Consider the following 16,090-nt stretch of genomic DNA (forward strand, 5'->3'; position numbering starts at 1 on the left):
GCTGGCCACGCCCCCCGCGCGCACCATATAAGGGCAGGAGGGGGGCGTGTCCTGCAGCGCCGGCGGCCGTCCGCCCGGTGCCGGTTATAGGCTACCGCCACTTCCGCCGCCCGCTTAGAAGCGGCGCGATCATGGCGGAGCGCGGACAGCTCCCTCCCCCCGCCAAGCGCCTGTGCTGCAGACCCGGCTACGGGCCGGGCTGCCGGCCGGGGCAGCGGGCGGGCGGCGGCGGGGGGCCCGGCGGCGGGGCGCTGTGCGCCGGGCCTTCGTCGGCAGCCGCCGCCGCCTCCTCCTCCTCCTCCTCCTCCGCGCTGGGGCTGCTGCCGCTGGGCAAGACGCAGAGCCCCGAGTCGCTGCTGGACATCGCGGCGCGCAGGGTGGCGGAGAAGTGGCCGTTCCAGCGGGTGGAGGAGCGCTTCGAGCGCATCCCGGAGCCGGTGCAGCGCAGGATCGTCTACTGGTCGTTCCCCCGCAGCGAGCGGGAGATCTGCATGTACTCCTCCTTCAACACCGGCGCCGACGACCCCGCCGCCGCCGCCGTCTCCGCCGTCTCCGTCTCCTCCTCCGCTGTCTCCGCCGCCGGGGGGGCCGGCACCGCGCCCGCTGGGGCCGCCGAGGCGGCCGCCGACGAGAGCCGCCTGCCCTTCCGCAGGGGCATCGCGCTGCTGGACGGCGGCTGCGTGGACAACGTCCTGCAAGTCGGTGAGTCACCGCGCCCACGGGTGTCCCCGCCGCCTTCCTCCCCCTCCTCCTCCTCCTCCTCCTCCTGCTCCCCCCGGCGCTGTCCCTTTAACAGCCGGTAATCCCGCCGGGCTCTGCCCCCCGCGCAGCGCCCACCCCCCGCTAATCCGGGTCACCGCCGTGTGTGTGTGTGTGTGTGTGTGTGTGTGTGCCCTCCGCCCCCCTCAAACGGGGTGTGCAACGCGGAGGGGGTGTCCCCCCCCCCCTCCTTGCACGCTCACACACTCACACACTCACACACACACTTCTTACACACGCACTCGCACGGAGCCGCCGCCGCCGCCGCCGGTGGAAATGAATCAGCAGAAGGCGGCACACGGGGGCGGGTTTGGGAAGAGGAGGGGGGGGTGTGGGGGGGTCGAGGTTACGGTGGGGGGAGGAATGCGGCGTGCTCCGAAATGATAATAATAAAAAAAGAAAAAAAGCGAAAACGGGTGCCAGACCCCCCCCTCCCCCCCCCCCCCCATTTGGTCTGCGGTGCGGGGGAGGAAGAGGAGGAGGAGGAGGGTGTGTGGGGGGGGAGCCGCGAACAAAGGCATTTCTAGGGCAGCGGCGAGCCGGAGGGACGGGGTGTGTGTGTGTGTGTGTGTGGAGGGGGGGTGAAATCCGCAGCGTGTGTTATTTTTATTCTATTTATGTATTTTATTTTATTTGGGGGGTGGGGGGGTGAGGAGCTCCGTGACTACAGCGGTGACAACGCTGGGGGGGGGGGGGGGGGCTGCGCTTCCTCCTGCTGGAACAATGCTCCCTCCTCTTCCTCCTCCTGCCGCCTGCCTTTAAAGGGGCACGGAGGTGGGTGCCCTATTCCTGTGTGTGTGTGTCTTGGGGGAGGACGCCCCCATTCTTGGGGGTAGGGGGCGAGGAGAGGCGTCCCCCCCTCCCAAAAAAAAAAAAAATCCAAACACGAGTGGGAGACCCAACTTCCACGGGGGGTGCGCTTTGTGGCTGGCGGTGCCCCGCGGAGGAGGCGGCGACCGGGCACTTTGTTCCCATTTTCATGTTTATTTGCGTCTCTTCCTTCCCCCCCTAACCCCCCCCCAACCACACACACACACACACACCCCGCCCCCGAGGGGAAGCCAGACAAAAGAGCCCGGTGAATTATTGTGTGTGTTTTCTTTTTATATTTTTTTTATGATGATTATTATCATTTTTTTTAAATATGGTTTCACCCACGGCGCGTCCTCTGTGCCTTTTGTTCGTGCCGGGCTCTGTCCCCTGCTCTGCATGGCCATTTATTTCCCGAAGGGAAGCTCTCCGTTCCCGTTCCTAGGCTCGCTGCCCTTCCCTCCAGCCTAGAGGGAGTTCAGCTCCAAGACAATCACTTATTTTTTTTTTCCCCCTCTCTCTAAATCTAATTAACTTTCTTATAAGTTTCATCTTTTGGCTTTCTCTCCCTTTCCAAAGGTCTGAGGCACATCTGTGGTTCCTCAGGACTGGCAAAACCAGAAGTAGGGCTTTTTTACTTTGGTTGGCAGCACTGAGTTTTTTTTTTTTTTTTTTCCTTCCACATTTGCTTGCACTTGATTCTGTTTGCAAGCGATGAGGAATGACAGGAGCGCACATAGGGAGGGTTTCTTGGCTGATTACATTTAAGCCAGGAATTCACTGTGAAAATAAAGCCAAGGGGCGATAAATAAAAGATGCAATCTTCCCTAGGAGACAGACACCCAGCGTGGGCTTTGCCTCGCTCGCTTTCAGCGGTGGAATAGGCCTCAGTCAGTAGTTGTGAAAGGGAAAAAGTAACTTTTTGTATAGCTTCTAAAGGGGAGGGGCGTTGAGTAATGTTGGCAAGGGTCAACATGAAGAAAGAAAATATGCATAAATACAACTGAAGTGTTGATTGCTGCTTCTGGAGCCCTTACATGCATTCCAAACAAATGCTGAAAATACATATTTTATTTCTCTTCTTTTCCACCCTCATGCGAGCCTCCTTTGGAAAGCCGTGACAAAGCCAGTGGTGGGAGCCATCGACAGCGAGCGCCTCGGCTCTTCCCATGGCTGGGGTGGCTGGGCTGCTGGAGGGCACCGCTGGCACGGGTCTCCTCGGCAGCAGGGAGGTGCGACCGAAAGCAAACTGAACTGGGGCGAGTTAGGTTGGGTGGGGAGCGGGATCGGCGCCGTGCAACACAGCTGAATGTGTGGCATTGAGGCAGGCTTAGCGCTGAGTTTGTGTAAGCGCGTGTTTAGCAGCCATATAAATGTGAACCTATGTTCTTTGCAGTGTGAGTAATGGAAACTCTGTAAATGTTTACTGTAGTACTATGGAAAAGTGCAGCTATTGGACAAAGTACATTTTATTACATATCAGCTGTAACAGGCTCACTTGTAGTGCTGACTATTGCCATATACAGGGGACGCAGATATGATTTGCGACGGGGACGCATAAATTTCACTTAGGTGGTAGTTGAATGAATTCATTTGCTTCTGTATTTTACATTTTAGTCTAGCCCTGCATAAACGTTCAGACAATCTTTTCACAGCAACTCATTTCAAGGAAAAGAACTTCAAAATCCTGATGTCTACGTGCTGCTGGAAGTCTTCACGTGCGTCTGCTTCGTGCCCCCAATTCGTCTCATGCGTAATGCAGAGAATAAAAGGGAGTTGACACGTTAGTGATATGCACAACCCGTGTTCTTATTACTCAGGTGGTAAGGTGGTCCACGAGCCATTCAAAATGCAATGGTCTTCTCCTAGCATCGTAATTAACATTACTTCATTTTGAAGGATTTTTATCTAGAGTAGTGGGCTTCAATATTCTACTTGTGTCTAACTTATTGATGTTCTTGTAGCTTTTTTGATATGTTTCAACTGGATGTAAAGATTTTTTTAGCTTGTTTGAAAAAAATAGAAGGCATGCTCTTAGAACAAACCATCTCAGCAGTATAAAATGGAGCTTTTCTACTATATGTGTTTTCATGTATTTCAAGACGAGTATTTTTAGTAAAAGTTGCAGTCTAAACATGAAAGCGCTGGGTAAATACAACAATCTGGAAGAAAAATTAGAAATCGGCTGTGCTTCATTTGGCCAAATTCGTGAAGATGCCAGGAGTGAGCAGACAGTTTTAGCTGGTGGAGTGTATATTTGGTTTCCGAGGTTAGTCCCGAATTAGTATCCAGTGCCGTGCTGCCGTCACGGCGGTGCTGTCAGGGTTAGTGAGAGGTGTGATCCCTCCGTGGTGCAGCTGGCCTGGTGAGAGCCCCATGCCCTGCTTGGGGAGAAGAGGAGAAGCCCCCGTGCCCCTGCTCGAGGACTTTCAGCTCTGGGCTGCTCTTGCTGTAGTGGCCCAAAGCTCATCTCTGCCGCTGAGCTGCATCTGCATTAGAAGGACCTGATGTGTTTTTTTGGTATGCTGTGTAAGTACTCCTGGCACATCCTCATCTGCCTCTAATTTGAGGTTGGCTTGCCCGTGCTGCACGGACCTTGCTTGCTCATACGGGTCTCCCTTTAAGGTGTTAGAGTCCTCTCCACAGTAGCATAAGGCTCTGTAATCACCGTAGTCATGCCTCTTAGGTATGAATGGCAAGAGGGTGAGTTGGAGGGAAGAAACTCTAAGCAAAGGGAAACAAAGTAAGGAATTAATTGACTGGTGCTTACCGCAGCTCTGGAATTAATGTTAACGTTGGGAGGTGGAAAGCTACCTCGTCTGGGGGAGAAGGGTTCAGCTGAAGTGTCATCTGCTTGGAGCTGCGGGTTCACTTGTCTGAAGCCCCTTGGTGAGTTGTCATCAGAGATGCAACCAAAATGCTTTATAAAAAAATAAAGTAGAATTTCTGAAGTGCAAAATAATGCGAGGAAATACATTGATGTTTCTTTAGTTGATTCCAAAATGAAGTTAAGACTTGGGACTTTTTTCCTAATTTTCTTTTGATCAGAAGTATTCATCTTCTGACTCAGAGGTGTGTTTATCATCTATTATTCCAGCTAATTATTCCCCCCTCCCTTTTTTCTCCTTTTTTTCTTTTAAACAAGAATGAGCTGCAAGGTGGTGATTGCGTTCGAAACCAGGAGAAGCCATTTTTAACCAGGAAGAGAAGCTTTACGAGACACTCCTGGTAACTGCTCTCTGCAATTCTGTCTGAATGGGGTATACATGTATCGTAATCAGCAAATTTCAGGTCCTTCTAGTAGATGATGATTCCCGTTAATCATTTTTGTCCTTCATGGCCATCTTTGCCCAAAACAGCATGGAACTGTAGAGCACGTAAAACAAGTGTAATTTCTCTTCTTTGCGGGTTTAATTGTTTCAGTACCAGCAGTATAATGCGAAACACCTTTTGGTTGATAAAAAAAAAAAAAAAACAAAAAACAAACAAACAAAAAAAAACAAAAAACCCAACACATCAGGTATCTTATTAGCAAAGCTGGAAAGGCGCCCTTTAGCCAACATGACGATCTTTGATGATGCTTACAATATATATATATCTATTTGCTGATGAATCTTGTAGGACATATGGTTTTAGTAAAAAGAAAAAAAAAGTAATCGCAAGTAATATTAAATGATGTGACAAAACTAAGGCTGTCATTTGTGGAGACACAGACATTGTGTTCTGCGTTAACTTGTTGGCATCCTGGTATGCTTGGTGACCTTTTTCCGCGGGGAGAAGGTTGCGTTAAACTCCTCCTCAAACAGGCAGAGTTTATCTCCTGGCATGCCAAAGAAACAAGGATGGTTTCTGCAGCAGCCAGCCTGATGTTGGGGTTTGGTTAGGAATGTATGACTAAAACAAGCAATCCAAAATTTGTTAATACAATATTGTGGTAGGGGAGTAAACAAATGATGTCTGACTTTTTTTTTTTCTGGACTCTTTTTGAATTGGATCCAAGATCACTAGAGTCTTGCGAAAATATCTTCAGTGATTCCAGTTTCAGTTTGCTTTAAGAAATAACTACCAATATTTCTGAGTTCCGGAACAGAAGCAAACTCATTTTCAAGTATTTCTTCCTGAAAGAGAAACATCTGAATGCATTCCAGTTTCCTTGTTAGATTTGGAATGCAATGTATTAATTAGGGAACGTGCAAGCTATTTTCAGTGTATATGCATGTGTGCTCTGATGTACTATCCTTGACCTTGAATAATTTCTGTGGAAACCTTTTTTGAAAAAAAGAGGAGGGGGGGGAAAAAGCTTTCTTTCAAGACCAAATTAATAAACGTGGAAAATTTCAAGTCAACTCAGGCCTTCTCTAGGTTTTTCTAAAAATATCTAATTGGGATTTCAAGAGAAAGTGAGCATTTCACAGTGCTTCCAAGACGTGGAAATAAAACTTCGCAGAGCCTTTCCGTGCAACTATAAATAGTAGGATAGATCTGTAATAGGAGTGTGTCGTTACTGCTCTAGAACTGAGTTCTTTCGAAGTAGAAAATGATTGGTGAATCATGTCCCGTTACAATTTTTAAAACAAAAAAATTGAAGTTTTATGTGGGGTCGGCCTAATAAAATTTGTCATTATTCGCTTTAGGTCAGTTTTCATGTTTCTCATGTTTCATATTTTCCCCCTAACTTCAAGGCTTTCCTCACTTGCAAGAAAACAGTTTCCATTTTCAAAGCTTGCTTTCAGTTTAAGAAAGTGATTCCATCTCTGTATACAATCAGATGTTTTGGTATGTAGCAGTTCTTGGATTTGAGCCAGCTGTCATGCCAGCAACTGAAGCTTTTTCTCTCTCTCTGTCTCTCTCTGTACTTTGAGATGAACGGTTAATTAAAAGCAATATTTGTGAGGGTAGGCTGAAGCTATTCAGAAGTCAGCATTGGGCAAATTGTTTTTCCTTGAAAATCAGTAGCTAGTTACTGTATTTTGCTGTAGCACTTGCTGTCTCTGTTTTAATCTGTTAGAACTGAGCCCTTACATAAGACTCTGGTAAAGTTATAGGTTGAAAAAAAAATAAATAAATAACTTACTCAGAGGAAGTGTATTATCACATAGCGTTTTTCCTTGGTGAAGGATAAGGTATGTTGGCTGGCACCCTATAAGATGTGTCTGCATGGGTTCAGGTTTTAATGTTTCCAAAACCTGCTGTTTTGGAAATTTATGTCAAGACAAATTCTGAAGTTTTGTAGTACTGTAGCAAAACATTAGTGCAAACTGTGGTAGTGTAGGAATGCAGCTGACACCCCTTATTTTCTCTTTAGCTGGTTTTCTCTGGGGATTAGGCAGGAGAATTTACTGCTCCTAGAAAAGAAAAGGGGGAAAAAAAAGGACCCAACTATTTTAACTGACAATAGCGATCCTAATTTATGAATATGCTTGTCTGTGACAGGAACTAATTTGAAATTTTAAAAAGCTTTCATGTGCAGCAAGGGTACAGATTTAATGCGAATTCTGATTGCCTGGAATGCAGTCAGCCTGACAGCATGTGAATACTTGAGCACTGTCCAATAACTGCACTTGTTGTGCTGGGAGATCTGTCTCCTTGAACTTCCAGTTTTTCTTCTTGGTTCACTATCTGAAGCTACCCATGTAAAACGCTTCTCTCCGCTGGATATGTGCGCAGCTCTTGATGTGTCCTCGTGGCCTCCCGTGGCCTGGATCGCTGGCGATGTCGGCTGGTGCCGTGTGCTGGTGTGCATTCCCCTTGTAGCTACGTGCCAATTACTGTGATTTAGTGGTGCCCTTGCGATGCCTTCTGACGGGGCGGCCGTATGAATCCAGCCTTCCTTGCCTTGGCCCCGCTACAAAAGACCGGTATGTCTGGAAAACTTGTGATGTAAGTTGCTATCTCAAAAATGAGTTTGTTTTTCCTCATTAATTCTACAAACATGTAAACAGAATGGAGGAGTGTAGCCTTCTGCTAGTGTGTACAGCAAAGAGCATTCTTTTGTGGTAAAATCGGGACTGATAAAAGGCTCGCTGTAGAAGCGTAGTGGCTGTCCAAAAGACCTGTTCTGATTTGATGCAATTTCGGCGTAGGCTGGAGTGTCTCTCAATGTAGGCTTCTTACCTATACTTATTAAACCTTTCTGAAAAGCGAAAAAACAAACTGTGGAAAGAGGGCCATCTTTAACTGTATTTTAAAGTATATATTAAGGTAATTGTGATGTGCACCATCGCACCCTTAAAGAAGGCGTCCTTAATCTTTTTCTTCCTCTAACCCTTTCCTCCTTGTTGCAATTCAGTGTGTTTGACAGTCTTGAAATATTTGGTAATTTTTGCTTTGGAAATGCATGGGCAATGGCTGAGAAGGTCTGACGTTAATTGGAAGGATGCAGCAAAACCTGTCAGTAAGTTTAAGTTCACACTAGCAGAGCTAGCTGATCAGATAAACCAGAAGCTCATTTACTGAATTAATGTGCTAAAAACTCAGGTGACTTAGCTTTTGTCCTGCTTCATAGTTATCAATTTAGCTGCTTGCATAAGTCATCTTTCATTGTTAATTGGTGTCAGGCCTCTAATATGTTACGGGGTTGTTGGGAAAAATATATGGGGGAGAAGTGGCATAATAGAAAGAAATTTCAGAGAAACAGGCATTATTACATCTTTATTTTGTCTATTTTATTTTATTTTTTTGGCCAAAAGTCAATTACATTCAAACAATCATTTTAAAGTCTAGGAAAATCAAACGTATGTAGCTGTGTGACTTCTAAGAAATGAGACACTTTGTTGTATGCACGCCAACTTTAACTGCTAACTGGCTACTGACAGCCGGTGGTAATGCAAATACAGTGCAGGAATTGTGCAGCTGACTACGATGTTTAATTTATACTGACTAATGAAATAAAGAACATTTGACCATTGAGGCACTTAAAATTGGATAAACTGTTTTATAAAGTCTGAAACAAGTTTGCAGCCTGTAATACAGTAGAGGATCAAGTTTGCATGTATTCTATTTGTTTTTTTTTTTTTTTTTTTTTTTTGCTTTTAATATTGTGTTAAAAGGATCCTTTTTGGTTAAAGGATTTTGCCAGCACTGGCTCTCTTGGACTTGTTTCCGTATGCTTCAAGTTTAACCTCTTTTTTTTTTTTTTTTTTTACTGCTGGCTTCTTCTCTCTCTGTCTACATGTGTTCAGCTATGTGTGGTGGACGCAGTGGCCGTGTAGTCTCTCTCCATCAGATTGGCTTCTAGCTTACCCTTCTCAAGAACATCTTGTGAGTTTTATTAATACTTGGTTTCTACATTGAGCTTTGATACTTTGACCTGCCTGAAGTTCACAGATCATCAACCCTCTTTCAGTGGTCAATGACAGGAATCACAGCATGTTTGCGGAAGGTGTAAGTAACTGCATGTAGCATGGTCGTATGGTTTCATATGCTTGGCGGCTGGTCATTTTTGCCACTTACCTGTAGTTTTGCCCATGGAGTGATGGCAGATGAAATGACTGCATTAAGAATGCAGTCATGAAAATGGCTATGGATAGTTATCCTCAAGTCTTCTGGAAAACATGGGCTAGTCAGTGAAGTTGCACAAAGAGCATTACCGTAAGCGACTGATTACTTGCACAGCAGCAGTTGCCTCAGTGAAGTACTTACTTTCCTTCTGGTACTTGTCTGTGCTGCTTTGGGAGGTTGAAAAGTAGACTTAGTAAAACTCTGGTTTGCGTATTTACAAAGCTGGCCTTGGTGACCACATTTAGCATGACTTGGGCTTCTTCAAGGCAATTCTGCTGAGTCAACGGGTTTTGAGAGTTCAAGAACGGGGAAAAATCAATAGTCTAAATGAATTGTTTAATATATTAGCTACATGGAGGAAACTTGGAATGCTTTTATTCTGAAATACTGTGTTACGACCAATGACAACCAGGACAACTGGCTGTACCGCTGATATTGCACATACAGAATGAGTCAGTTCTGCCATTGATTTAGGTTGTAAACTGAAACCTTGCAAACTGACTACAATTAGTGTTCTGGGGATAAAATATCCAGTTTGTTTGTTATATTTCGTATCTGTGGCTGGATTTGGTGTAGCTGTGTTACGTAGAAGCATGAAACTTCAGTTTCGCTTCTAGAGCAGAGTGATGACAAAACGTGAAACTGTGGTGGTTTTTTTTTTTTTTTTTTTTAGCTCTTTGTTACAGCAAGCCATGATATGTGAGATAGCAGTCACGCAGCTTTCCTGGTCAAATCTAAATGCATGAACTAATAGAGATGACTTCAGCTGAATGTGCTACTAATGCATGAATGGTAGACTGTGACTAGAAATAGGACTTGATGTAACAGATGCCTTGGCAGTCTGATGGGATAAGGAAGCTGAGAATAACTTGATTAGCGCTACTTAGACCTTTCAGAAGCAGCACATTGCTTAGTTTTACTGACAGTTTCCAGTGATCAAGCTTTACATTGTTATGTATCCTGGCAATAACTTACAGGCTTAATTTCTGAGTACTTACGTAAATGATAAATGTAAGTGGCTGTTTGGTGGCAGGTGTGAAGAAGAATTCAGGAGTAAACAAGAGTTTGGCTTGTTGACTAAGATGTACTTGAGGAGAAGAGAGGTGGTAAGATGCTGGGTTGACCTTTATGGATGAAAAGTAAGGAAGTGGTGATGTCTGAGATAAAGTAGGGGTCAAAGTGCTCAGTAGATGCCTGAAGAAGGGTATTTAATGAGGATATAATCTGAATGACTGACTGCTCCCTCCGTGTGGTCAACTTTCAGTGGGTATTAGTGAAGACATGAAAGGGGATAGACTTCTACAAAAAAAAAAAAAGTGTTTGAAATGGAAAACAGATTGGGAAGATCTTCAAGATCTTGTAGATCTTGAACTGTGAGATATGTTGAAAGTTATGAAGTGACAACTCTCTCCCCTCAATCCTTACCTACTAATTTCAGTTTTATCCATGGGCACTAAATGGCTTAATTTCAAACCATTCTTTATTGGAAAAGGACAACTGTGTGCTTCTCATGTCCTTTCTTTTCCTGCACAGTAGTAAATACTTGTGTTACCCAGACTTGTGAAAAACACTTTTTTTTTCAGGGCTATATATTGTGCTGACATATGGATAAAGACTGGTTAAGCATTGAGGAAAGGATGGTTATCTGGTGACAAATGACGCATGGCTTTATTAGGCACCTATTTGGACAACGGTAGGAAGGAGGAGGAGGAGAACTGGCTGTGTCAGTGCAGGGCTGGTCAGGACTGGAGTTTCCTCTGTGGATAAGAGGCAATGTGGAAGACAATCCTGAAACTGTTAGGGGCAGAAGATGCTCAGTAAAGATTGGGAACGTGGAGAGAATGTGAACGTTGTAATCTTAATAGCTGAAAGATCTAATGCTGCTTTTTTGTTTGTTTGCTTTAAAAGGGAGGATTTGCGTATGCAGGGGGGACAAGGAAGGGTGCTGATGTCAGAAAACTGAATAGTCCCAGTGTGGAGAGTAGGCTGGGAAGGAGCAAGATGCCAGTAAGATCAAAGCTGCTGCTCCCCGATTACTCAAAGCGTGGAATGATAGCTAGCGAAATGTTAGACTGGATAAATGGGAAGATGTGAATCATGGGCATGCACTGCAGTGAATCCCTGCCTGTTACAAGGTCCATCTTCCCCTCCCTCCTTGAATAACAAAAGGAAGTTAAGAAGTACAGATAAAGTGTTGGGAAACATCTACTGAAAGGAGGAAGCAGAGGATGACTGTGTGATGAGACACTAAGCTGTGATTTTTAGGAAGTAAAAGGAGAACCACAAAAGCCAGTAGAGGTCAAAAGTTCTGGGAGAGGAGTCTTCGCTTACAGAAGTGCTGAAAGTTAAAGCAATCCAAATCCTGAAATGCATCCAGAAAAATCTCCCGGAAACCTGAGTGAGAGCTGGCTCCAGTGTGAGGCCACTGCGCTGTAACCAGCAAATGCTCCATGGCAGAACCACATTCCAGACAAGGGCCTCAGCGTACTCAATTACTGGGACGTGGGAGAGAGAAGATAGGGTTGTGGAGAATGCAGTGGCACAATACTTCTGCCCGAGGTGCTTGCGTTGTTACACGGGTGGATGAGGTGTGGGAGTCAGCAGCCTAAGAGTGCAAGAGAAGACGTCTGGACATCATTAGCATTGCACACGTGAGCCTTGGTAGGTAGGCAGGGGATGGGTTGTCTCTATCTGTGTTTTGGGCCAGGCAGCTGGGAGGGTTTGCATTGCGTGTGACCTTAGCAAGGAAGCAAATGTCCTGAGCCTGGTAATGGGGGAGCGTGGTGTGAAAGAACAAGAAAGGAAGTGAAAGGAGATCCGCATATCTTGTGGTTGCTGCCAGCAACGCTTGTTTGAAGTGCCAGAAGTACAGTGTGAAGGGTACGTTTGCGGTCTGGTCTGGAGGCAGGCTGCGACTTGGTCTCCAAGTAGCTTGTTGCAAGCAGCGTAAGACACCTGCAGCCGGCTCAGCACAGGCTGGAGGGACCTTTGGCCTGTCCCCTGCAGGGCTTGGTGCTGCCACACACCGCTCTCAGCTGTTTTCTTCCATGTGCAAAAGCATTGCCAGGCCTTGGGCAGGTCACTTTTCTGTGGGAACAAGTATGCTTACACACAAGTGAGGCTTGTTGGAAATGTGCACTGCAGGTATCGAGCATCAGTGTCCAGCGTGGTGGCTGCAGTTCATCCAGTCCTGGAATGGGCACGGGGCACTGGGAATTAATGTCATGATGGATGGGCCTCTGTGAGCTCGGGCTGTGCCTGCCAGCTGTCCAGAGCATACTGTGCTGGCTGACAAAACCTGGGCTGGGGCATGAAGGTGGTGTAGCAATCCAAGGCTGAGACCTGCAGACTAAGGTCTTCATACACAAAGGCTGAAAGCTCAAATACAAGCCTGATGTCTGTCTATCTTTGTAAGGCTGGTAACCTTAGGTTGCCTAGCAAAGATTATAAATGACAAAGGCCATAAACCTTTCCTCTGAGAGAAGCTGAAACTGTATTTCCAGTTGCAATTTAGCAGAGTTATCAACCTTTCCCCCTCCCTTCTTCTTGGGAGTGGGCGCATTCCTCATTGACCAAGCCTGCTGCTGTAAGCAAAGCTGCTGATACAGCAGCACAGCACGGTCATAACGCTTCCTTGTGAGCTCGGGAGTTGTTCTCCAGCAGCCTTTTCCAACAAACTTGCTCCCTCTTGTCACTAGTGAACTCTTCCAAGGACAGGCTGTGAAACAGGCCTATCAGAATAAATGTATTCCATTGTGAAATACTCTAGTCATGAATATGGTAAATGAAATAACTGACTCATTTACTGTGCTCTGACTCACTGCTCTGTGCCTCGTTGTGTAATTCTCAGAACAGAAAATACGTATTGCTGTGCTTAAATGTGCGTTTCGAAGGTCTTTTCTGTGATTGGCATTTTCAAGCTTTGCCCACTGTGAAGATCACTGTGTGTCATTCACCCCGAAGCCACGTGGCTGCTTTAGGTTGCCTCAAACACAGGCTGCTGTCAGAGGGATGTTGCACTTCCCAGGCTTACACCCTGTGCCAGGGTTGCATAGCTGCATGGTGAGCTGGGGAATTGTCCCTGCTTGTGAATTTAGGTCTTGCTAGGTGAGTTTTACCTCGTTTATTGTGTAAATGCTGGTGTTGATTCAAGGGAGCGGAGGCTGGAAGAAGGGGGCACTGAGAAGGGCAGGACTCTGTCAGTCACGCTTTGGAGAGTTTAAAGATATCATGAAGCCCTGACTGCTGCCTGGAAAGGAGATGGCTGCTGTGCTTGGGAAGTCACTCATGGGCTGTGGCGTGGGCCTTCCCTGAGCCGTGGCGACTGATGGGCCTGCACGAGGGAGCCATCCGCAGTACCTGCTCATCCACAGTGTTCATCCCTGTTCAAAAAGCTTGACCAAGGCAACATGAGTCCAACCACCATGCTTCCCCTAGCGATTAAAAGAAAGCTAAACAAATGCTTATTTAAGACTACAGGAAAGGGGAAGGAAATACCTAACTGCTTGCTCCATACATATGTGATTGCTTCTTTCTGTCTGCGTGGCTTTGGAAAAAAAGTGCGTTTTGTCTTCCAAGTTCATATGTTGCCTCTTCTCAGACAGCACTGAGCTTCAGCATACCTATGTTTAACACAGACTTCCAAGGCGATTTTCCTGCTTATTGTGCAGTTTTTGACCAGATAACATTCCGTGTTTGTTTACATTCATAGCTGTTGACCTCATTCAATAAAGCGTTCCCAGCTTTCTGTCTGGTTAGGCCTGCTGAGCCAACGCAGCTCAGAATGAGATGGAATCTTCTCTTTCTTTGGCTTTGATCAGTTGCACCTCAGCAGTCATGCAGAAGGCCTCAGGGTTATGGTGGTATCGCATAGACTTCAGCTGGCTTGCATGATCTTCGCTACTGGTAGTAATGCACGAGCAGGAAATGATGGAACATGACTTTCAGATCTCAAATGGAGTTGTAGGGCTGGCAAGTGGCAGGGGAAAAAAAAACTTACTGCTTGTAAACTGAGCACTCCTGATACAGACCTCATTGAGAGCCCAAAATAACTTTGTGGGGTTCCAGTATCATTACTGCTTCCCCAAGTAGAACAGCAATTGAGCAGAGTGTTGCTGCTTTTGTGTAACTTGGATTGTGTGCAAGTTATGTGACAGACAGCTGCTCCTGTAAGTGAGGCATATTTACTGAAATGATCTGTCTCCAGGAGTGGAATAAAGCAGATGTGTGATCTGTTCCAGATGGACCGCAGTAATGCAGAGCTAAGCTTGCCCGTAACTGATGGAGGGAAGAAGTGCATTGGCAGCACTGTTGTGTACTGCACTGTGAGGTTGAGTCCATTTTCAGGGCAGAAATTACTTTTTACCATAAAGAAAGATTTAATGGGGAGTTGTGCAGGTCGTTGTGGGATAGGATGCTTTTGCTTTCTCAACTGCTCGCACTGGGGGAGATAAAAGCTTACTCCTGGCTCGCATTCAACAGTAGCCTGTTTCAATGTGTAAGGATTGATCTGGGTTGCTAACTTCCTTGAGCTCTCCTACAGATCTGCCTGGAGGGTTGTGGCTGTCAGATCCTTTAAGGCATGCATGAGTGAGAGACTTGGTACTGAAGTTTTACTGAGCTTGTGCAGCATACTTTGCCATTCCTGGTTGTCTCCTGCTGGAAAGAAGCCTGCGTGACCTCCAGCCCTTACTGAAGTGCCTTGTTTCGTCCCTAGCCTCTGCAGGTGGTGGTTGTCATTAACGTACATATTTACCCAGGCTCCTAAACTAAATATTTTCTCATTCAAGAAAGGTGAAGTTACCCAGTCTGTTATCTTTCCTGATTCATTCCTATCCTGCTAACACTCTTGTAACATTAGATGTCTCCTTTCTGTCAAGTCATATTTTAGGCTGTTGGTGGGTGTTTAACATGATACTTTAGTGAGATGAACATGATTTACACAAGCAAGGTTTCTTAAAGAAGTACTAGCTTGAACTCATGTATACTTAGAGAACGAAGAGCAGTCAAGTGTATCAGTCCTTCAGTTTTCATAATAAATGAGTTTGGTTTTGCAGTTGCTGTCCTTTTAACCCTTCCACCGCTACCCCTACTTCCTCTTTGCTGTTTTGCAGACAAATACAATCAGGGGAAGCAAACTATAGTACTGAACTACACAAAGCGATGTTGCTCACGTGAAGCTAACAAATAGGAAAAAGAGCAGTCCCATGAGTAATGCAAGAGGCTCTTTAAACAGTCATATAAAACAAAAACATTTGGTTTTGAAGCTCGGCTAAGCTATATTCAATGTAAGAAGTGCTATCCCAGCAAGGATGAAGGGCTTACAGGACTTGAGTGGGATAGGAAAAGAGAAGCACTGTTCGTAGGCTTCATCTGTCTTCATGAAATTCTTAAGTTAATTCATCTTTTGTGGCTGGATGTGTCTACTTCTTCAGTATATTTATGCAAATTCCAGATGGTGCCACAGATCTGGGTTAGTCTAGAAAAGGTACTTAAAGTCATATAACTAACTATGTTTTGATTTTAATCTGGAGAAGAGGTCTTTGCCTCAGCAAGACAGCATTATTTTGTTGGAAAGGCATGTAAAATGATGCTAACAACCTAGGATTTTGTGTGCTACAGGTGAGCAAGCCTCCTCAAACCTGCCAAACTTACAGCTCTGTGAGATTGATGCTTCTCTGTGGAAGCTCATGGTAGATGTTCTTGTTGCAACTCTGGGATTGAGTAGACAGCAGAAAAACATAACAAAAAAAAAAAAAAGGAAACCTAAGGGGTTCTACCAACTTCTTTGTGTACAGATTTGCTCACAAGCTCAGAATTTTGCAAAACTGGTTCAGGAATCTTAACTTATACTTAGCAACCTGGCCAAAGCCATCCAGAAGCATTACATAAATACCTTCATACCAGCTGAAGGTGAGAATGCTGCCTATGGGTGCATGGCCAGAAGCTGCTACGTGTCAGCTGATCGCTGTAATTTCCCTTCTTTGGACCTTTATTTTGCACCTTCCTGAAAGACAGCTGA

General features: G+C 45.6%; 1 protein-coding gene across 3 annotated transcripts in view; it reads left to right on the forward strand.

Annotated features, from left to right (window-relative positions):
• Positions 1-75: 75 nt before the first annotated feature.
• Positions 76-16,090, forward strand: part of ZSWIM6 (zinc finger SWIM-type containing 6) — a 113,301-nt gene continuing 97,286 nt past the window's right edge. For 2 of the 3 annotated variants that reach the window (XM_084504293.1, XM_084504294.1), the window contains exon 1: positions 76-702. In XM_084504293.1, coding sequence (XP_084360419.1) covers positions 132-702 — 571 coding nt within the window. In that variant the 5' untranslated portion in view covers positions 76-131. Of the gene's footprint in view, positions 703-4,714; positions 4,798-16,090 lie in introns of those variants that run through there. The other variant, XM_084504295.1, reaches the window with a different exon arrangement.

The sequence above is a fragment of the Aythya ferina genome, assembly GCF_964211825.1.
Source record: "Aythya ferina genome assembly, chromosome: Z".
NCBI classification, from domain to species: Eukaryota; Metazoa; Chordata; class Aves; order Anseriformes; family Anatidae; genus Aythya; species Aythya ferina.